Source organism: Leptinotarsa decemlineata, unplaced genomic scaffold, assembly GCF_025532065.1.
Source record: "Leptinotarsa decemlineata unplaced genomic scaffold, Ldec_3_MD MMD2_P_RNA_scaffold_5, whole genome shotgun sequence".
NCBI classification, from domain to species: Eukaryota; Metazoa; Arthropoda; class Insecta; order Coleoptera; family Chrysomelidae; genus Leptinotarsa; species Leptinotarsa decemlineata.
Genome location: NW_027412532.1, coordinates 6515412 through 6539130, shown reverse-complemented (window position 1 = coordinate 6539130; position 23719 = coordinate 6515412). Strand labels below are relative to the sequence as shown.

The following is a 23719-nucleotide window of genomic DNA, read 5'->3' as shown; positions in this document are numbered from 1 at the left end:
GGTGGACTACAGATCGGGTTGGGCATGCGTATTATCCACGGAAATGTTAATAAATATTACTGTCCACAGTCGGTGACATGTCGAAGAATGATGTAGGTAAAATTTATTCATGTTGTGAGAGGTAGAGAGAGGTATGAAAATGTTATTATCCTACAATGTGGGAATTGGTATGGATTTGAAATATTCAAATGGTTTCTCTCAGTGTGTTGGTGATTGGATGCGTTACTTTTTTCTCTTACTATATTTTCCATAAGTTAGATATTATGATTGATGATTTTGTCGACATACGAGTATTCGAGAAACTCCTATCAGATGAGGAAGAAGCCATTTATAAGTATGGCAAAAGTTCCCAGAAGGCCACGAATATTCAAAGAGAGATCAGATTATATTGTTCTCTGAGAAGATGTGAAATTCACTACAAGTTTCAGAATTTCTGAACAATCTGTGTAGATTCTGCCGAACCCATTGGGTATCTATTCGAAAGACCAACAATTCAGTTGAGTTAACATTGTCACATCTAGAAACTGAATTATTTGTTTTGTAAATGACACCTTGAGTCACCCAGTTGACAACTCTGAAATCTTATACTCGCGGTATAGTAGACGCGCATATGATTTCATTCATAAATCAACCGCACTGATTTTCATAAAAAGAGTATCTGGAGCGGAAGCTTTTTCAATATATCTATCAAGATGCTACAGAATAATGACAAAGTATCGTCGTGTTGTTCATTACAGTAATTCAATATCGAAATTCGGACAAAATTTACGTAAGAATGTATTATTTCCAGTTCTTTTTGCACCGAGAGGATGTATTATTTTTTTTCATATGAATGGGAGTTTTTGAGTTTCCTCACTATATTAACATTTCAGTTATCTTTTCATCACTCTTTCTTTTCTGGAATTCGAATCAACCGTTCCTGACAATTCAACTGCATTATATTAATTTAACGCATTACGCACTAAATTTTATTCCAATATATACTGTTCCAAGTATTACCCATTAACTTCTGGACAATAATGAAATTTGAGGCTCGGCTGATTCAATTTTCAAAAGTAAAACAGTGTTGATAGAAACACTACCTTGACCCCTTCAAAAGATAAGATAGGGAAGGCAACATTTAACATCTGCATTATAAAGTAAATACAAACGACAAAGCGAAGAGAATGAATGTAAATTGTTCAACAGATTCATCATTATGATATATTGAAATTAATGTATTAGAGCAAATGAAAGGAATTTTGACGTGAAATATCAAAAATAATAAAAAACAATGTCGCTCTCATAATTCTTTATATTGAATGCTTTTATCAGAATATAAGTACCCATTTAAGATCAGTTTACTATATATAATAATTTGTCATCGAAATAATACATCATTTCAAGTTTATTTCTACCTTTTCAAAATGTATCTAGTCAAAAGGTATCAAAAAAACCATAAGAGCAGAACATTTCAGACATCTTATTCCAAAACAAGTATTCTCTGAGATCATATAGCATGTAAATATTCTGTTGTACATAAAATTTCAAGTTTTAATCAAGACCTTATCATTAGTTGAATATCATAGTCTAACGTCATACTGGTATCAAACAGGTGATATTGATTTGAATACAATGATTTCATTGATACATTAGGATATTGTTAGCCTTCGATCTTATTCACAGTGACTATTTTGTGTCCTGATTAAATAAACTCATGGCCACAGTGGATTCTGTACAGCTACTCTACTATTTCTAGGAATTGAAGAGGAAGCATTAGGAGCGAATGCGAAATTCAACCGCATAATAACAATCTAATCAACACTTACTCTATAAGTACATCTCTGGAACCTAATTTCAAAATACATGAATTATCACAAAGCTATAAACAAAAGCCAAATGTCAGACACTGTTCTTAATCATTTAAGTACTGTTGCATATTCCTAAACAGAATTCTGTTTTTGTTCTTTTAGATTTAATGCTAATTTATATCCAAGCTCCGGTCTTCGATCATTGCCCTCGACCATATTCTTTACACGGTTCGAGTTGACAACTACCCCATGGTTCTTTATCACAGTATTCTTCGTTTTTTCGATATCTAGCAAATCCACTCCTCTACAGCAGTCATCAAGCAAGATGGTACGGAAGCCACTGGAGATGGCATCAATTGCGGTTGCGCCTGAAACAACGAAATCAATGTTATAATTACTGATTCATTTTCATGATCGTGTAGTTCTTCAAAAGATACTTTTTCATAAAGACTGATATCTAGAGCAGTATGCAAATATATTTCGAAACCTAACACAGGAATTTTGTCCTGTCAGTTTTGAAGCTTCAATAATGCAACCCATGGACGAGTAAGGACAATATCTTGGACATCTTCATCTAGAGGGTGAAAACATGCTGAAGAGAAATACCAAGAACCTCTATCAAATAATTTGTACCTAATAGCTTGTTTCAGTATTTTCCATTTCAATGTCATGAGCTGTAGCTGTAGCTGAAGAAACTGGGCGTCAGCGTCCTTGTGGTTTTTGATGGTTTAAAACGTATTGGAAAAGTCAAAAAGCTCGAAAACTGGTTGCCCCACGATTTGAAAGATCGACAGAAATTGTCAAGGCGAAGTATTTTCTTTTTCGCCTTTGCGCCACCAAAACGATCCTTTTTTGGATCGGATCATCACGTGTGATGAAAAACTAGACAACAGGAGACATTCAGAACAATGTTTGGACATTGATGAGCCACTCAGGCACTTCCATTAGACGAAAACTCAACAAAAAAAGACCATGGTTAGTCTATGGTGGTCAGCGGCTGGTGTTATTCACTATAACTTTCTGCAACCGGGCCACAGCAGAGTTTTTTTGTGAGGAAATCGACGAAATGTACCGAAAATTGTGTCAGCAGCAGTGAGCACTGGTCAACAAAAGAGATCTGATCCTGCTCCACGACAACACGCGTCCGCACGTTTTATAAATCAACACGTTTTATAATCGTCAAAGTTCTGCCTCATTCACCATACTCCACAGATTTCTTGTTAACACTTTGATGACTCTCCGCAAAAACGGTCAAGCAAAAACTGCCTTCGTCAACTTCATCGATTCCCGAGGACACAATTTTCATGCCTTATAATGCCTTAAAGCAAACAGGGTATATAAGGGACTCAACTCAAATGTATCATCAAGTCATAATGAGTGGCAAAGTATTACACTAAGTATATAATATTTACGATGGTACTGAGGTATTGGCGTAGAAAGTGACCTTGCGTGAGATTCCGAAGATGACTCAGCATTTTTAATGTTTGCAATGAAGGCATATTTTTGGAATCTTGAATAAATGTTGAATGAAACTGTTATATATGTGTATTTGTATCACCCTGTATCGGGACTCCATATATTGGTATAAAAACTAGCTCTCTTTTTACACTCTTTATATTAGCTTTACCTGTATGTATGTATGTTTGTTTGTTTCTCTCAAGCTCGGGATCTGTATTTGACTGAATTATAGACATTATTGTTTGATCTATTCGCGAGCTAATGACGCTCTACGTAACCTACTTGATATATCGACATTATTGCTTGATCTATTCGCTGGCAGACGGCGCTGTACGTATTTTTTTTTATCAACACGCCCGTCTGTTGCCTTATTTGCGCGCCTGCTGCCTTTCTTGGGCTTGGTAGCTGATTTTCAGACTCCCTCTCCGGAATCGGAAAATATCAATGGTAATTTTTTCTAAATAATATACGGCTGATTGATCCCAAAAGTTCACATATGAAGCGTCCGTCACTTTTTTCACAATAATATTAGTATTTTTCGTTCGTTATTGTTTTAATCTTATTTAAAAAAATAGTTTTTACTCTTTAGTTCAAAGTTCTTTAACAGCGTGTTTTTTAAATTTTTAAACCATATTTATTATATGTTTGTACCTCGATTCCCGACCCATGACGGTGGTCGACTTGTAGATCAGTCATGTTGAAAGTTATCAATAAATCTCGCTCAATTTAGTGCAGTTTATTATTGATATTCTATGTGAATATTCAGATTAATATCCATATAGAACAGAAACCATATCTAATTAACAGACTCAGTAAAATGTGTACCGCTGTTGAATTGAATCAAGTTGCTAAATAAGTTATAATTACTTTTGATACGTTTTGTAAATTATGAAGTCGAGTCATACTAGCACGACCAGGTTACCAGGTCATTTTCTTGCTCGACAGTAGATTTTGGTTACTAAAATAGTACATTCATACAAAAAGCAGTAGAAAATATATCGTACTGATTCATTGTACATGGTATTTTTCCACCATCAACAGTCATTCAGTTATGCAAAAAAACACCTGGCGGCACAACATGGAGCCTCTCTGGTGCGATTTCTTCTTTATCTGCAGTGGATTGATTCGCAATACTGCGCAGTATAATTGCATTACAGTTTCGATGTGAAAGATTGCATTTTGAATAACTTCATTGAGGATATTGCTGACTTTGCCTTTTTATGACATAACAATTATTATTCATGCGCATATAATCACATATGTCATAAATGCAATTCTTTTTTGCGTGCTCACCACTATCAAAACCTCAAAAACCGGATTTCTCAATTTTCAAAATACTTCACTGGTTATTTTGCGACTTTGTTCCGTATATCAGAAGTTTAACTTACCGACACAAACGTCATACGCCACTCCACAAACGTACACATCGGTGATGTTCCGCATCTTCAGTTGATATGCTAGTTTTGTATCTGTCAATTTGGAATTGTCCCAGAACGCTGAGTAGGAATCAACTTCGGGATTCGTACCTTTATAAATTTTTGTCGCATTTTCCACTACCTGGAAACCAAATAAATCGTTTAATATGATTTACTGAAAAAAGTCACATTAGAATAGTTAGAACAGTTTGAAATGATTACGGACAGTATATGTACGAATATGATATTGAGTTATGTCTATGGAAAGAAGGGCACTTCTGTTTTTTCATGGGAGACTCAACACTATCGACAGGGAAAATCAAGTGGGATTGTGAGTGGTACCATTTAAGAGTATCAAAATATCTTGAAAACACCATCTCAGGAACAATAATTGAAGTAAACGATAATAATAGAAATACCGGCAGATATCAGAGCATCAATATGTTCAATGATTACGGACAGTATATGTACGAATATGATATTGAGTTATGTCTATGGAAAGAAGGGCACTTCTGTTTTTTCATGGGAGACTCAACACTATCGACAGGGAAAATCAAGTGGGATTGTGAGTGGTACTATTTAAGAGTATCAAAATATCTTGAAAACACCATCTCAGGAACAATAATTGAAGTAAACGATAATAATAGAAATACCGGCAGATATCAGAGCATCAATATGTTCAAATGTTCAACCTCAAAAAAAGCAAATGAATTCAGCATGTACATAAAGAATGCGTGCCGACTTAATGATTTAATGACTCAATGACTAGCAGTAATTTCATTTCTCTTCCAATCATAAGTATGGATAGAAATTGTTAGCCCCCGCTTCAAGTACAGCACTTGAACAGTTATTCCAGTTTTTCAGAATGAAACATGCTGGTTGATCTTGATTATGGCGTTCTAAAATTCCACCTGACTCTTGGTGAAACGTGTTTTTGCCTCAGTTCTTGCCACAGACTCAATTGAAAATTCCATGCTTACGTCAGCCCATGTTCTGGGCTCAACACATTTTTGTTTCATGACGTGATAAAAATCAATCAAATGTGGACATAGTTTTAGGTCTATGACCACACAAATTATGCACGATGGAAAACTGTATACCTTGTTAATGGAAAGTGGAAATGGAATCTATACAGAGTTTATTGAAGGTAATTTGGCTGTGAAGGAAACAAAAATCACCTGAATAGTTAAACACTGCGCCATCTCTGCGATCTATTTCGAAAATAAAAAATGTTTTCAAATAAAAGATGCAGAGAATGTAATCCTCTACAATATTTATTTTTAATCCAAGGCGAAGGTTGGGGATCTGTCTCACTTGTGTAGATACTTTCGCGTAAAGTGTTCAAGTGACTTGGCACAATTGATTCCACCAAGAGCGGTACATATCAGAAATACGCGAAGGACTGTGGCTGCTCATCGTTTTGAGGTTTAACTCATCACAACTCGAACTTCCCTGTTCAAGAACTCTTCCATTTGGAGAACTGCGTTTATATGAAATAAACTTCCTGAAAACGTTTTTTCCAAATGGATCCAATCTCCAGAGATTCAAATCCAACGTGAATCGCCATTTTCGCACAGGCACCGCTCTTGGAGAATCTCAAGGATTCTTCTGTAGTGCTTGTGGTCTGTCTTCAAGAAAGAAAATTGATTTTCATGAGAAGAATAACGATACACTGCTAATCGACCAGTACTCCTTGGCTTCTGAGGGGCCATTTTCAGAGGGCAAATGCCTCGTGGTTCTTGAAAGTCACCTTCAGATTTTCCTGCTTAACTATTACGGAGTTTTCTCATCACATGTTCAACTTGTGCTTTGGGAAGTCGATGTACTACCTTGTCTCACTTCACTTAGGTTCTTCTTTGTTTGATACAATAAACCACCAAGGAGCCATGGGAAATCTCGCCGATTCCAACTTGAAACAATAGAAACTCATCTAGCGTCTAGTAGCTTTGTTAGTTTTCAGCCTTCATATTACTTGTCTTGGTGCTTTGAACATGAGCTTCTTCTGGTGAAGATAATACCCTTCTATTTCGTATTAATCAGAGACATTAGCTGCAAAGGAATTTATGTGAGAGATGGAACGGAGAACTAATAAGTTACAAGTGAAAACTCCAGTGTACATCGTATCGTTTGAATACCCTTCTAACTTTCTTGTTAACTACTCCTGGAAACGTGAAGTACATGACACCGTTAACTCAACAAACCTGAAGTTCAAACTCGTCGCCGCTATTTGTTATGTATTACACGAAATCAATGTAACTTGCTGCAAGAAATTTATTGCCGCTCGTGAAGTTTACGACGACTCCTCAACAAACTCACAAACTGGATTAAGGTATCTATTATATGAATCCACGCGACGTTCGAAACTAATTTAACTTTCAAGATTATGAACTTCTTCAGCCATCACTCCTTTGTCTGGCGTCCCGGGAGTTTGAGGATGACTTGTATCCTCGCATATGTGAGTTTTGGGGTGATTTGTCGATTCACGATTGCAGAAGTTAAAGAAAGTCGGCGCTGCGAAATTTCTTTTGTGGAAAATATGAGATAGCGGAAGTTTCTGGATGGAGTTTGTCGTTCCTCATAAAACCATTTTAGATATTTCCGAACGCTCCGGAGTATCATTATAGATAGCTCTTTGGCAGATATGCTTCGAGAAGTTGAAGTTTAGTTGTGTACGTGACATGCATATAAAATTGTTCGTTGATTTCTTGTTTACAGTTCCTTTGCAGTTTTTATTGACTTTGAAATAATCACATTATTTTTCATTGATGAGAAAATACATCAAAAATGAACAGGATTAAAGGTAATCGCATTGGTGACTTTTTAGCCAAGGAAGCGGCTAAAAAGTCGGAGTATATATATCCGAGAGTAGGTAATGAGAAATATACCTACATTCATTAATACCAACTACATAAACTTCAAACTGTGATTAATTGCGTTGTCATCTTTATAAATTCAAAAGTGGAGACCTACACAAATCTGTTTGTTCGTTAAGGGTTTTATTTTAACTCAAAATATAAAACCCTTAACCCTGAGGCTAGAGCGGAAATTGCAAAATCTTCATACCTTTGGCGATCAGTATAGGAAATTCATTGATGAATATCGTGCACTTGGACATATGGTGAAGGTCACTGAACCTGATAACGCAAAAACGTCTACTATATGCCACATCACGGAGTCATCAAAGAAGCCAGCCTTTCAACTAAGCTCAGGGTGGTTTTCGATTATTCTTGTTTAACCACAAGCGCATATTCATTAAATGACCTGCAATTAGTCGAGCCGACTATTCAGTCGAATTTGTTCTCGATTCTACTTCTCTATAGGAAACACAATTTCGTGGTTGCGAGTGATATTGAGAAAATGTATCGCATGTGCCTAGTCGACCCTACTCAGAGATCTCTGCAAATGATTTTTTGGCGAGAGCATCCTGAAAATCCAGCATATACCTACGAATTAATGAGAGTCACTTACGGCACTTCCTTTGTTGCCTTCTTAGCCATACGCTGTCTCTATCAGTTAGGGGTTGAATGTGGGGATGCCGCGGCGGCTGAGGTGACTAAGCACCATTTTTATGTTGATGATATGTTAACGGGAAGTGCTATAGTAACAACCGGTTGAAACACTATGAGCGAATTCAGCAGATCCAACAGCATTTCTGGAAGCGCTGGTCCTCGGAGTATGTATGCTAGCTCCAAGTTCGTATCAAGTGGAGAACCAACCAAGAGGCACTAAAGAAGGATGACTTGGTCGTAATCAAGGATGACGATCTCCCTCCATTCAAAGGGCTCTCGGACGAATCGTGCATCCTGGAAGAGATGGTAGTTCTAGAGTGGCCAGGATCCGGACCAAGGTAGGCCTCTTGCGACGAGCCTTTTCCAAAATCTGTGTTTTTCCCAAAGCAGATAGTTTTTCATTGGAAGAAGGTGGTTCTTTCAAGGCGGGGGCTATGTTGAATATTGTCAACACCGAAGAACAGGGCGCTAAACACCCCGCTACCTGCTGAAGGGTCCCTTTGTCATCTCAACACTCCAAGGCAAAGACAACTTGCAATATACAATCTTTACAGTGAACACATTTCTTATTTTATATTTTGTTAGTTTTCGCAATAGAGCGTTAGTAGTGAATGTGGTGCCATTTGATTCAATTACAGTCCACAAAACCTCAAAACCACATTGACAGTACTAAGGATGAATTATGATGTCTAATAGGCTTTCACACAGGTCACTCTTATTTGAATCGTCATATGCAGAGACTCGGACAGTCGGAATACAGTGTGTGTCACCTCTGTTTGGACAATGATGAATCAGCAGAGCACGTAATTTGTGCCTGCCCCGCTGGGTACCGAATCAGGTTTTTAGAGTTCGGCAGAGCCGTACTCTTACCATCTGACCTGAAAGACCACTCACCATACAAACTAATTTGGTCGAGTGTGAATTGTTGTGAGCCACAATAACAGTAACCCTTGAGAGTTGCGGTGGAGGGTCGAATCGACTCACTCACTTTGAACCTAACTTAACTTATGTTCATGTTGAGGTCGGAAACTTTTCAGACCACTCTCGTAATGCTATTTGTCTACAGAATTCTTACAAGAATCATTATTTGACCAGTATTTTGCAAAAACAATATTTTTCCGGTCACCTTATACTTCATTCTCAAATTTTCATCAGTGTCCACCTCTTTCAAGTTTTGCCCTGAGCTACAAAATGGAACGACTATAAAAAAACAAAAAATGATCTGTGAATATTGAGAACCTACTGAGAAAAATGAACAATACTAGCAATGCCATGCCAGGAGTTGGGAAGTGGTAGTTTACCTCAGGTCTTTTTTTTGAGAGCAAAACACAAGCACTTCACAAAAATTCTCAAAACGTTGTTAGAGCGGTGCCTGTGCGAAAGAAGCGGTAGCACCTCGCCACGTTCATCAGTTTCAAATTTACCTTATACGTGTTTCTGTTTCGATATATTTTTGATATATTTCTATATTTGAATGATTACCTTGAGATCTTTGTGTAGCTCACTGCCCCAAGTATTCTGAACACAATGTCTCGGCCACATCCTTTGCGTCACGGGGGGCTCCCCTTCAAAAACCACCGTGTCATATAACTGAACTGTCTCGGGGTCTTTCTTCGGACTCGATTCGTGCAGCTTTCTCAAATTGATGTTGTCCAAGAACGACACGTGATCGCTTGGGTGCCAATCGTACGAATAGAAAATAGCGTCGAACTCCAGAGTATCCAGCAAACTGTTGATTGGTTGGATAACTTCTTCGGCATTTTGTTTCGCTGGACATTTACTGATATCCAGAGTGCCACAGATGAAGTCGTTCTGGACATCGATGATGAGGATGGCCGAGATTGGGCGTACGATCTGTAACAGAAGTGATACTGTGTCTCACTATGCCTCAGTGGTATAGTGACGAAAAATAAACAACTACTTTCTTAACAACGTGATCTATTATTTGGCGGTTTCTACGTGTTTCAGAATTGCTATAATACATCATTACATGGTTGTCTAACGAAGAACAAAAGAAACATCAATGATTGTCTTCCAGATTAACCAACACGAAGATTCTAGATCTTATATCTGCGAAATCAGTGTCAAAACCTAGGGACGTATTGCCAGCATGAATTTGTGTCTGACTGACATATAATTATTGTAACTGGTGAAGTTTCAAGGGTTATCATGAAAGTAACAACACCAAAATTTAATCAATCAACTAACGTTGATCTGGGCCATGTCAATAGCAAACTCATGAAAATGAGTAAGGTGGTACCTTCGCAAAAAGAGATGCCAGTTCTTTATCTAGACCGGACCTTTCTGCAACCCCTCGAAGAGCTACTTTATGAAGAAATTTCGACAATGATTCAGACTAGTGCTAAAGAAAGCTGAACAGTCTGTAGGGCTGCTCAAAAATCTGGCTTCTTGCAAGGAACTGTCAGCTGAGTTGTCATCTCTGTAAGAAGGGCAGTACAGGTAATAACAGTTGACGCTTCTCAGTTACAGTACTAACTAAACTGCAGAACAATCGCTTTGGGGGTGCACAAGGTCAAGTATTAAGTGAGAAGTCCTGTGAAATCAAGCAAGTTCTCTTTGGGAACGTATTAACAACTTCAGCATTCCAAGTGTCGACTAGATTGAATGTATGGAAGATATTATTGGTCGCAGAACCGAGATGTTGCAGGTCTTCGTGATTGATCTGAAAGAGTGCTTACTCAAAAAATACTGTGTACACATTCATACTGAAAAACTGATTATTATTTTGGTAGGATGAACAGGCGATGAAAAAATAAAATAGATCTTCGAGAACTATCATCCATGAAAGTATTCCAACTCTATTGCGATTTCATAAAGTCGTCAACATCGTTAACTGCTTTTTCTCCCCCTGAAAAAATTTTTTAGATATCAATATCCATGTTTCTGGGAAGTATTGAGTAATTTCAGAACATAGAAATAACATCTAAGAAGGCTCAGGACGTAGAATGTACTCCAGATCACTAAGCCTGAGGATTTGGTGGGGAATGGGAAAAAATACAAGCGTGGTCCAAACAGCACTGGCTGGTATCTCTATCGCCACAAAAGAAATAACCAGGAAAGAAATTTCTGGCAAAAAACATAACAATCTGCACTGACATCAGACAAACCCTATTAGCCTTGAACAGACAACTGAAGTATCACCAAGATTCAGCCAAAGCCTCGATAGATAATAACATTATCCTGGGGTGGGTTAAAGAGCACGACAGGAGTGAAGGTAATCGCATTGCCGACTTTTCAGCCAAGGAAACGGCTGGACTGAGAATTTTATGACCCTACGGCCTGATGACTTCGACAATTGCGGAACTAGCCAAATGTTACACCCATACTCAATCCCTAAAGAGATGGGATGGAATCAAAGGATGCAATCTTGTTAGGATCACCCTGGGCGACCCTCGGAAGGTTTGAAGGATTTCTATTTATAATTCTGAAAGATGAAATGTATCAGAGATAATAAATTGGAGCATCCACAACTGCAATGTTTCCATCCAAGATTGATTTAACTTCAGAACTGTATGTTCTGAAAGACGCCAAAATAACTCTGTTCATCACGTCGAGTTCAAGGCTTACTCCAAATAAAACCATCCTATACATGTAATCACCAGAGAATGAAAAATAATTCCGAATCACGGCAGCGCATATTGATTGAAGCAGAAGTTGGCAAACTATTTTTTCGTTCTGGCTCCTTTACGAACCGAGTATATTGTTTTTTCCTTGTACCGCTACTTAAGTGGTATTTGGGTCGTTAGTTTTGGTGCGAATGTATCGATTTTGACCTTTAGCATTTTGAATTGAAGCACAAAAACCGATTCACCCCAAAGTTATATCAGACAAAGTAATTAAACATCAAAGGTCGGACGCCAAATAGAAACCTTAATTATGAAGTTTGATCAAACTGGGTCGAAGAGTTACGTAAGCTACTCTCGGGGCGGGACCTTTCGAACGAACTACTGATAATAATAATAGATATGTGAAATATATCACTTTGAGAAATTAATATGTCATATCATGGGGGTTTCAAAGAGTTCAGTTATGCTCCTGATGTGAAGTCCTAGGTAGATACATGGGATGATTCTTGTATTAAATTAATATCGATATGTCAAAAGAATTGTCATCTTCTTTATCTGAGCAGGTATTTCCTGCAACATTTCTCTAGCAAACTGGTATCAAATGCCACTTTTGAATATGCACACTATCACTGCGCCAAATCACCGTCCAACCATAGAGCTGAGTTTATGTCTTTTGTAGACAAGTAGACCTTCAGGTAGTGCGGTCTAACATCTGGCTTGGAATTCCTCCGTTATTTTTATATGTTAATGGTAATTTTATAATAATAATAATAATGATAAAACGTCTTTATTCACCTGAAGTAAGAACATACAGATTACACAAAAAAAAAGAAATAAAAAAGGTGAATAGGCGGAGTGTCAGCAAAGCTGTTTTTCAACTCAACCTTCGAGAAAAAATGAAATTTGAAATTAATAAAACAAAATTACAGTACATACAGACAATTTCAAGAAAATATTAGTCACCAAATCGTTTATGTGAACGCATGAGCCACGGTCAGCATGAGAAAAGTGAACTACTCAAATAAATGCTCTTTGAGTTTTTTTTTAAGTTTTTCCACGTGTAGGATCTGAATTCACTAGGCAGGAGAATCATTTAGTTGATCGAACTCAGTGAACAGAGATCTCACATTCAAGTGAGCAAAACTGAAAGATTTAGACATTGAACTTTGATTCAGCAGAGAAAATAATAATAATAATAATAATGCAATGAAATCAATCTAATTCACAAGTGAGAAAATAAAATGAAATTAATGAATCGATACAAGTGTTACAAAAAAAGGCGGAAAAGCACTATCAACCGCTTATTTATCTTGTTTAGTGAAATTAGTCCGGGTGAAATGGGCTCTAAGTCTGAGGTTTCGTTTGGTAGATGTCCACTGAGGGCTTTTCGCTACGCAAAACCTCAGGTTTGGTTTCCAAGTCTGTTAAAAAATAGGTGTTTTTATTGATGACCAGTAGATTATTCCGTATAGTCACTTTTATTCCGTTTTCTTTGGCGGTATTGAGATGTTTCCTCAGTGATCTATGGACAAGCTGGTCTTCAGAGCTCGAGTCATTAGCTACAAAAATGTTTTTGTTCTTCAGTTTATGAGTATTTCGAAGTATCTCCACGTTTTTCCACGTTTTCCAGCAATTCAACTTTCAATGCCTTCCTATTATCTTTGTTTGTGAATGTGAATAAGGTATTCAAGTCATGCAGTTCAATTTGTATTTTTAGTAGGCTAGTTAGTAGAGTAAGTGCTTCTAGTTTATCCTCGAGTTGGATGCCAAACACCACTAGGTTATTTCGACGAATTCTGCAATCCAGTGATTGTATCTCTTTCTTCTGATGAGCGTTTTCCTCCTCTAGAAACGATATTTTCTGGTTAACGCATCCTTTTTCAATTCAGCTAGTGTTTCCTGGGTTTTTTCAAATTTCCTATCGAGACCTTTAAGAAAATTTAAGATATCAGCCAAAGAGGGATCCTTAGACTTATCAGGTGTAACGTTAGTCATTATGTTTACAGCAAGCTAATATTGATGATTTTGGGCCACGTTCTACCTTTTTGTTCAGGACCATAGGAATTCGATTTTTTGTCTAGTTTGGAATGGTTTTAGATGATGTTGAGTTATCTCGGAAATAACTAATTTGCCCAATAACGAAGTGAAATTACGTGCTCACCTTTGGTGCATTGGTAGATTTGCAGATGAGCAATGGGACACTTCAACAACGAGAATTTTGCATGAATATAAACCAAAGAAAAAGGTATACAAGCCGGAGCACTAACAGACTGCCAATCACTTCTACTGCAATATAATATTTCCTAAAATCACCTCAATGGATTCATAAAAAAAAAATTGTTGCTGCTGAAAGGCGGTAAATGGTCCGCAAATAATGAAAATCTAATTTCAGAAGCTTTCGTACTCATTCAATATGGATCTTCTGTGATTTCCTGAAACGTTTCCTAAACAATATTCTGGAGATCGTATACTTTACTTTCCATTTATCTATGGAACTTCATGCCTACATACCTGTAGCAGTACATTCTAACTGTAACAGAATCTATATTTTCCATTCAGGTCTATTTTTGAAGCACTTGATTCTGTTTCTACGATATCCTGCTGATCTCACCATCTCGTCTGAGCTGTGGATTCTAGTCTCTGTATCTTGAGTATATTTCATTTATATCGTTTCTCCGAACAGGAGAATCAATAAATGAATTGTGGGTTTTTTAATAACGACTAAGGCAGTGAAAACACAGTCTATGTTGATTATTTCAGACTAACAGCGACATAGGACATCTGCTCCCAAATAGGATTTTTTTAGAACAAAACACAAGCACTACAGGAAAATCTTCTGTGCGAAATAAGCGATTCACATTGGATTTGAATCGTTGGAGATTAAATCCATTTGGAAAAACGTTCTCAGAAAGTTTATTCCTCATAAACACAGTTGTCCATATGAAAGAGTTTTCAAACAATGGAGTTCTAGATGTACTGAGTTGAACCTCAAAACTATGAAACGATGAGCAGTCACAGTCCGTCGCGTATTTCTGATATGTATTGCTCTTGGTGGAATTAAATGTGCCGTCACTCCCAACACCTCCCATGAAAGTATCTATAGAAAAGAGACAAAACTCCAACCTTTCTTCGATGTTCCAGGATATCAAGGTTACCGTGATCGCGTCTCCAATCAGGCGGATGACTCTTTTTTGAATGGAATCCAGAAACTTCAGGGTATGTTTGGGCGTGAGAACAATACTCCAAAGAAGGTCTGATCTGAGCTTTATGAAGCATCAAAGGTTGTTGAGGTGTGTATAGTTTTCTGGTTCGGAACAGTGTTTCAAGCTTTTCGGAAGCAGCCTTTTCAATTCCAGCAACATGATTGTGCCAAGACATATTGGTGTCTTGGAATGATTTTGAATTTCACCATAAGATTTTTTAATACAATAAAACAAATCTTCTGAAAGTCATAGAGATGTAAACATGAGTCTTTCATTCAAATCCAGTTATTCCAGCAACAGGGGATTTCCTGGCTATCAGTGAAGTAATTGCCCATTTCTATCACGTGTTCTCAAGTCCACTACAGTAGTATGATCTACTTCTGTATTTCTCTCAAATGCATATAACTAATGGAAATTATATTCAGAAAAGTGTTGGCCATCCAAAGACTACTGCTTTAAAAAAAAGATTCTGAATTTCACCGAATGGTTTTTAGTATCAACAAAACACAAAAATTCAATAGTTTCAGGATTTTGACAATCTTACCACTTTGATCCAGTTGTTCCAGCAATAGGTGAATTCATCTCTATCAATAAAGTCGTCATGATTGCTATCAAAAATCGTAAAGATATCTCGCAACTCATAGTCTTTGAGTTCGTAGGTCACGCCGCTATTGTTCCTGAATAAGGCTTGACAAAGAACCCTGAATTCATCCAAATTTAGTTTTCCATCACTGAAACAGATCGATAGTAGAGTTTATTGATTTTTAACAAATTACAAGAGAAAAATATTTCCCACAAAGTGAATTCAATGACTCGAATGGCAAAATAGAATCTACGCACTACCTCTTAAAAGATACGGTGTCAAAGGTATCGCCCAGGATTCGAGAGTAAGGAAGACTACTCCATTATGAATTCTCATCGAAATTGATATGAGTCACGCAATCGGAAATATTTATACTTTCTTTGGAGTATACTTCTGTTAAAGCCGTATAATACATATTTGTTAACAAGATGTTTGTCATCAGATAACATTAAAACATTGGATTTCTCATTGGAATCTAATAAATAAGAACCGAATAAGGTCGATTCAGTTGGAGTTTAGGAAAAAATTTGATTGTTCACAATGTAGCTTTGAATTTGGCGCATGTAATATACACAAATCTTGATAATTTCCATTGAAAAGAGGAGTGATGAATCATCAACATTCCGGACACTGACATTCTCCTTCATAGAAAATGACAAACATTCTTAAATTTGATTTTTCACCTGCTAAATAGTTTGGTTGAATAGGGTCAGCGGAGTTACCCGCAGAATCACCCGATTTGTATCTGTTAGATTCTTCATGTGGTCAATTGAACACAAACTGAAACAGCAACTTCAGATGTTTCACGTCAACGCATCACTGCTGAATGTTTCAGAAAGTGCGAAATGTCTACTTCTACATGGAAGTAGGAGAATTACTATTTTGAACACTAGTTAGAGTGAAGAGTTAGTGATTAAACTTTTGAATTGTACTCATTTTCATTAGTGCCCTTTTTTAGGTCTAACAACTTCTTAGAAATGATGACCTTCCGTTTGGAAAAAATCGAATTGCAATAATTTTTGTTGACAGTTGATATTGACTTGTCATTAACTTATAACATTATTTCATACTGAATTAAGTACAAAATTTGAAAGAGACATTGATAGCCTTTGATAGCCATCATTTGTTTCTTAGGTCCACTTGAAATTCAAGAGTTGGATTGTACTATGCCGAAAAATTGGAAGTAACAAACTTGAAAATTTGTACAAAAGGTTAATTTCTCAAAATAAAAATCGACAGGTGTCAGATCAGGGTCGAAAGTTGGACAAGAAAGGTTTTAATTCATATCTGGAATTTTCACATGATATTGCCCGCTGTAAATAGAGGAATAGTGAGAGTTGTGAATGTCCAGCGCTAGGTCGCAAAATCCTAACGCCACACAGTCCTCGACACGATATAAAATCTTGACTTAGGTGGGAGATCCAAGCTTGTATCCCGTTAGTTATATGTTATATGTATAGATTATATTGGATTTGCATCTTTTTCATAGTGTACTACTATAATACTAGTCAAGCCCTTGTCATTTGCTTCTCATATGTAATCCGCCATTTTGTAGCTGCGGCCATATTGGATTTACAATGATACAGAATTCATTGAAATGTATTGTCATATAAACTAAATATGTGTACCAAATATCAGATCAATATGTCAACAGGAAGGGGGTCAAACTTCAATTTGTATACTTGATCCGAACAAATGAATTAGAACCGTTTGAAAAAAGGATCTCAAGCAGCTGTTCCTTTCCTTTGATATCATTTACCCACCTCAATCCTCTATCAATTTTGGGGGGTGATGAATCATCACCTTCTATCCGAAGGACCGCGTCAGAAGTATCGTCAAATGAGAAACAAAAAACTGATTTTTTTCTTCCTGGTTCATCAGCAATATCATTAGAAATACAATTCCTATGTGTATAGAGACTTTCACAAAAGGTCCTGTTCATAGAGTTCCTCCATCTTTTCACCACATGCATCTGTTATAAAAATGAGTCGCAGAAATAGCCGATTTATTTTTTCACTAGTTCGGACTTCCGTTGTCCACTATATAAAATGATCATCACCCGAAGACGATTGTAGATACTAACAATCGAAACGTCGTGAACTAACGTGACTTGGAATCTCTACACTTTTTATTATTTTCTTTTTTCATTCCTTTATTTTTATTTATTCAATTGTTATATTTTTACTTGTAGTATATTTCACTATTATTTCATTTCAGGTTTATTTTTGCTTAATATAATTGTTATTTTCAGCTATTCATTCTTAATTATTCTTTTTTAGTTGTTTCAGGGATTTCAAATCATTTTATATAGTAGACAATGGAAGTCCGAACTAGTGAAATTCATCATGAAACATTGTCAATCACCTTCAAACAAACGATTTATTTTTGATGTGCACGTATTCTGAACGAAAGTAAACAGATAATACGAATAAATAAACTACCCAAAATGAATATAGAGGTATGTCCTTAAAATGCAATAAGTAAAAAAATATGTATTATTTGGTCAAACTTTTATATTTATAAAATAGTTTATAGGTGTCTTTATTAAATTTAACTTACAAACTTGAACTTTCAAAATGCTGTTTGGTAATACGATTAGAAAATTTATTTCAGAAAAAAATTGAGAAAATTGTACACTAATAGTGAGTACGTCCACCCCTGGCTCTAAGAAGTTCGGCACAACGACGAGGCATGCTTTCTACCAAATTTCTAATTATTTGTTGTGGTAACTGCTTGTAAATCGTCAAAAGAGCATCTGCAACTTGGTTCAGATTTTGGAAGGGTTGATGATCCTTCAAACGTCTTTTCAATTCATCCCAGAGCTGCTTGATAGGATTTAAATCCGGACTATTAGTTGGCCATTTCATGACATTAACATTGTGCTCCTGTAGGAAATTTCTCACGACCCTGGCTACGTATGGCCTGGCATTATCTTGTTGTGAAATGAATCCAGCTCCCATATTTTGGGAACATGATAAGAATTAGTATGGACTACACACCATAAGTTTTTATCATGAAATAATACATATTTTTTTACTTATTGGATTTTAAGGATGTGTCTCTATATTCATTTGTAGTAGTTCATTTTGTTTGCTCGTAGTTCACATGCCGGGTATTTTGTGTGATGAACTGATTATTATCGGATCTCCGAGGTAATAACACGCACAAAATATGATTCAGAAACATCTACACCAACAAAACATTTGGAAATGGACATCTACAATACTTCATAGTTTTATATACAAGTATACAATACAAGTATTTGAGAAAAATTTACAACAGAAAGTAACAAAAGACAGTTCGTTGAAAATTGAGTATAAAAACATGTTTCGACTATTCAGGTACTTCCTCAGGCAAAAATTTTCAATTTTGTCTATAAAAACTGCATGGTGTTGAACTTGTGTTTTGTTACCTTCGAACAAGAATGTTGAAAAATGAACTACGTAATAAGTAAACAGTAGTATTTACCAATTCTTGTCAAACGCCATGAAGCATGCGTCCATAGTGCACGTGGAATCAGGATTACACACAAAATCAATGAAATTTGTGCTAGCCATGACGCTGCAGCTGAGGGGAAACTACGGACCAAGCGCCAAGTATTTTATGCGAACCTAGTCGATATCGTTGGCGGTGTTGCCACGTCCGCCAAGGTTTTGGCAGGATATGGATATCGTTGAAGTAGTGAGGACTATGACGTAACACTCGGGAATGTTTTTTGTGTGTGGTGGCTAAAATGAAAGTTCATCTCTGGTTTGGTATGGAGTCTCTTTATATTTCATGAGTGATTGTACAATATACACATGTATATACATATAATACTTTTCTACAAATATCTGAATTTGATATAGGTTTTCATTGATAAATGACCATTTTGGAACACTATTAGACGATGAATCTTTCAGAATAGCAGTAGGACTTAGGATGGGTTCATCTATTTGTGTGCCTCATACTTGTTTTTGCGGTAGTATGGTTGATGAGAAAGGTACACATGGTTGAAGTTGCAGGAGAAGTGCAGGGCGTATATCTCGACATCACTAAGTGAACAACATATTGAAACGAGCTATGTTGTCAGTGGATGTTCCTGCAATTCTGGAACCCTTAGGTACCAGTCGAGATGACGGTAAACGACCAGATGGTATGTCTCTCATACCATGAAAATACGGTAAACTTGTGGTATGGGACTTCACTTGCGTTGATACGATCGCGGCTTCCCATCTAGCCGGAAGTTCGAAGTCTGCTGGAACCGCAGCATTGTCTGGCGAGAAATTGAAAAGAAAAAAATATCACAATCTTGGTAACAACTATCTGTTCCATCCAGTAGCGGTTGAAACTTTTGGTGTCTGTTATTCGTTCATGAACTTGAAAGAAGAATAGGCCAAGCAACGAAAGATCAGCGCTTTACCTCTTTTTTGATAGAAATAATTAGTATTGCTATTCAACGTGGCAATGCTGCTTCGGTCCTTGGAACAATTCCTCCTTCACCCAATTTTGACGAGATCATCCATTGCCCTAATTTCACTACGGAACTGAAATCTCTTCGAAACAAGCCGAGAATATGGATATTCATCAGTCTCGTATCAAGGTTATTTCACAAGTGATTGATACACCTTCTTCTTTTTCAATGGACTCAGGTCATTCTTGCCCCCAAATATGAGTTGCAGTCCTCGTAGTTCTGGTTGCCTTTCAGTGGAAGAGCTTCATGAAGCAAGAGCCGGATCGATCTCTCTACGAAATCCTTCTTCACTTGGAAGGATTGATCGTAGCTTGAGAAATGGTTCTTATGGAGACTCTGTGAAACATGTTCTTCCTTACGAAACAGTACAGAGTTGTCCTGAAAATCTAGAGGAGGAGAAAATTGGATTGGATAATTTAGGAAACACTTGTGACATTAATAGCATTTTACAAGTGTTGTTCATGACAAAGAATTTCAAGAATGTGGTTTTAATGATGAACGAGAACGGGAATGTTTCCTACTTATTCATCAAACTCAAACACTTGTTCATGCAGCTGCAGTTTCGTAAGAATGCATCATCTTTCTCTCCAACCAATTTCCTGGAGTCTGGAGTCTTTGAAGTCCACTAGATACTCGTTAGGACAACAAGAGGATTGTTCCGAATCCTTGGGTTTCTTGTTGAATACTCTTCGTGAGCAAAACAATAACAAAATCAATAGTCCTACCGCTCTGGAATGAATGATTCCATAGAGTCCATCTCGTCTTGTGTGTGTAAATCTTTTGCTGGAAAAATACCCACTTGTTTACTTGGTAGTGAATGTTCACAACTTTGTGAATTTCTGGAACTTCACCCAGCGTTTACTAATATGACTATTAACCAGTCCGTGCAAAGGTTATTGTTGAATCATCTGAAAATGGAATTTTCAACAGGTGATGATCGACTTTATTGCCAAACATGCGCCAAACTAACTGACTTTTATAAGGAAACAAGTATATCTGAGGCACCAGTCAATCTAATAATAACACTGATGATCTTCAAACAAGACTCAACCTCTGACGGAAGCAAGAAACTCTTTGGAAGGTTCGAAATAGATGAACATTTCAATCTAGTAGACCAATATTATTATATTCATACAGTCATTGTTCACTGTGGTTCTGGCGTTGGATTTGGTCATTATTACGCCTTGGTCAAAGACGAAACGGACTGGTTTAAGTTTGACGATAGTCGTGTCACGAAGTGTTCTGGCGATGTATTGAAGCTATTGGAGTCTCTGGAGATACCCTACATTTTGTTTTATGAGAGAGAGGACACTGGCAGATCAAGATCTTCAGATGATGTGGTGCTGCAGGTCTTTCCGGGTTTTCCTGCAGCTGAAAAAGCAAAAGCGCCACTGGAATCAATGAAGTCGCCCCGGAGCGCCAATTAATTTTTATTGTTGTTTTCATTTTCATCGTTGTAGTACAAGAAATAAATTGACAGATAAAAGATTTTTTATTTTAATTTATTATTTTCTTCATCGGATACATCAGTAATCACTGTGGTTGATTGTGAGACCAAGACAATAGGCTTATGGTATGAGAAATAAGATACATAATATTTTCGAATGAAAATTAAAAATATATCTAGAGAAAACTGCATGGATTGTTGTTTCATGTCTTGTGGTAGGCTGATTTCGGTTATTATTCATTCGTCCTGATTTATCTCAAGGAAAGTTCACCAAGAGTTGTCCATCTTCGAACGCGAAATTAACATTGAAATCTCCTACTAAAATTAGTGGCAACGTGTGATACTTTCCTCCTAATTCTTCAGTGTCTACTCGACCGTAGATGTGTGCTAGCACGTCTCTCTCTTGCTCCTACAGTAATATATGAAACGTAACTTTCTTCCTATCTTCACTAACTTATACCTCCCTCTTAGCTTCCGTTCACATGGTACTCAGTGCTGATTCACGCCGAATCTTAAAAGAAGCGTTGAATAAAATCGCGAAACGTTAGCGCAGACGTAAATTATGTTTTTCAATGTTCAGTGCTCTGGAATTTCTTCAAGGATATATTTCATTCTCCAAACTAGGGTGAATACTGAAATAAAAGGCAAAACTGAAACGTCTGCCCTATAATAAATCCAAAACAAACACTTTTTTTCATCTCCTGAAGACGTAAACTTAGTTGTGTAAACGCGTGTCGAGAAAAGTATTGCATTTCTGGTGATTGGAAGCTTGTTTTGGATTTATTGTAAATACTTCGATAATTCATAGATGTCTCAGTTCATTGAATTCAGTTTTTCTGGTAAAACTTGCAATGTGGCAACAGCGCTCGCCGCGTTGTTCGCGGCCTGTTACGACCGTATGGAAAAGGGGAATACCGCAAAAACAGCAATCCAACTGTCGGGTCATGCACCACATACTTGTCTTATCGCATACGTGAATGTTCAAATTGAAACTTCGATTAAAAATAGGTAGGACAGAATTATTTACGAGGCGATACATTTTCGTTTTATCACACTATGACGGCTGTGAACATGGAAACTTGAACTGAAAATACAGGGTCACATCACAATGAGGGTGTTTCGTAAACGTAGAGTCGGTTTCAGAGGAGGTAACCCCGGATATTATTCATTCATTTAACTATTTATGTTTTCAAATACAACCAGCATCTAGATATTTTCCATAAACTTTTTTGTTCGAAAATCAGATTGAGGATAATCTCTAGGTACGTTCAGCAAATTGCCAATTCCTGGCCATACTAGCCTGGAAGGCAATGAGGCTGCTGACTTCGTTGCGAAGGAGGGTGCTGCAAGCACCATCGGACTAGGTCCTGTCACTGGCATCGCTTTAGGCTTTGCCAAACAAAGATTGAACACCTGGATGGCAAGAAGATTTATAGACTTCTGTCAGAACCTTCCAGGATTAACTCACTACATGGCGTTTATTCATCATTCGGTGCTTGATACCAAACAGTTGTTGGACTACAATAGGGATGAACTACGATGTCTAACAGGCCTTCTTACAGGTCACTGTCATTTGAATCATCACGTGCAGAGACTTGGACTGTCGGAAGACAGTGTGTGTCACCTGTGCTTAGAAAAATATGAAACAGCAGAGCATATACTTTGTGCCTGCCCCGCTGAAGACCGAATCATGTTTTTAGAATTCGGCAGAGCCGTACTCTTACCATCTGACCTGATTATTTGGTGAATAATCTATCATATCATATGGCAAGAGAGAAACAGCAAATACTGTTAGATTCGTGGCGGGGCATGCACAAAGTATGTGCTTTGTTTCATCATCTTACAAACAGAGTCGCTACACACTCTCTTCCGAAATCTTTTCATGTGATGATTCAGAGACACTGACCGGTAAGTAGGTCTGTGAGACAATGAAGATCATTCCTACTGTAATCTAACATTTGTTTGGTAACATAGTTCGAAAAATGTATAATTGCCTTGAAACAAGCCAGTCTCGGTAGATTTCGCCTGATATCTGAAACTGTTTTTGCAGCCTGGAATACTCCAGTAATCAACGAAGGTTGTTTCCTGCAAGTTGTTTCCTCATTCAGGAAATGAAAGTAATTTTGAAATATACAAATAATAAACATTAGATAAGGACTTCTCAAACAAAACTCACCAAAAGTTGCCAGTCCGAAGCTCCAGGTCAGTTTTTGAAACTGCACCTGACTTCACAATGCTTTTACCAGTTCAAGAATTCTTCTTCGAATTTGACAA

The 23719-nt window shown here is 37.1% G+C and overlaps 2 protein-coding genes across 2 annotated transcripts in view; one reads left to right on the top strand and one right to left on the bottom strand.

Moving 5' to 3' along the window:
- LOC111508778 (coiled-coil domain-containing protein AGAP005037) overlaps positions 1-23719 on the top strand; it is a 407581-nt gene that overhangs the window by 282577 nt on the left and 101285 nt on the right.
- Positions 1277-19169, bottom strand: LOC111510196 (nicotinamidase). The gene is made up of 5 exons (XM_023166092.2): positions 19014-19169; positions 15507-15693; positions 9655-10026; positions 4637-4805; positions 1277-2158 (listed from the first exon to the last, which is right to left on the bottom strand). Exons 1-5 carry the CDS (start codon positions 19100-19102, stop codon positions 1923-1925), a joined length of 1053 nt encoding a protein of 350 aa, XP_023021860.1. The 5' UTR covers positions 19103-19169; the 3' UTR covers positions 1277-1922.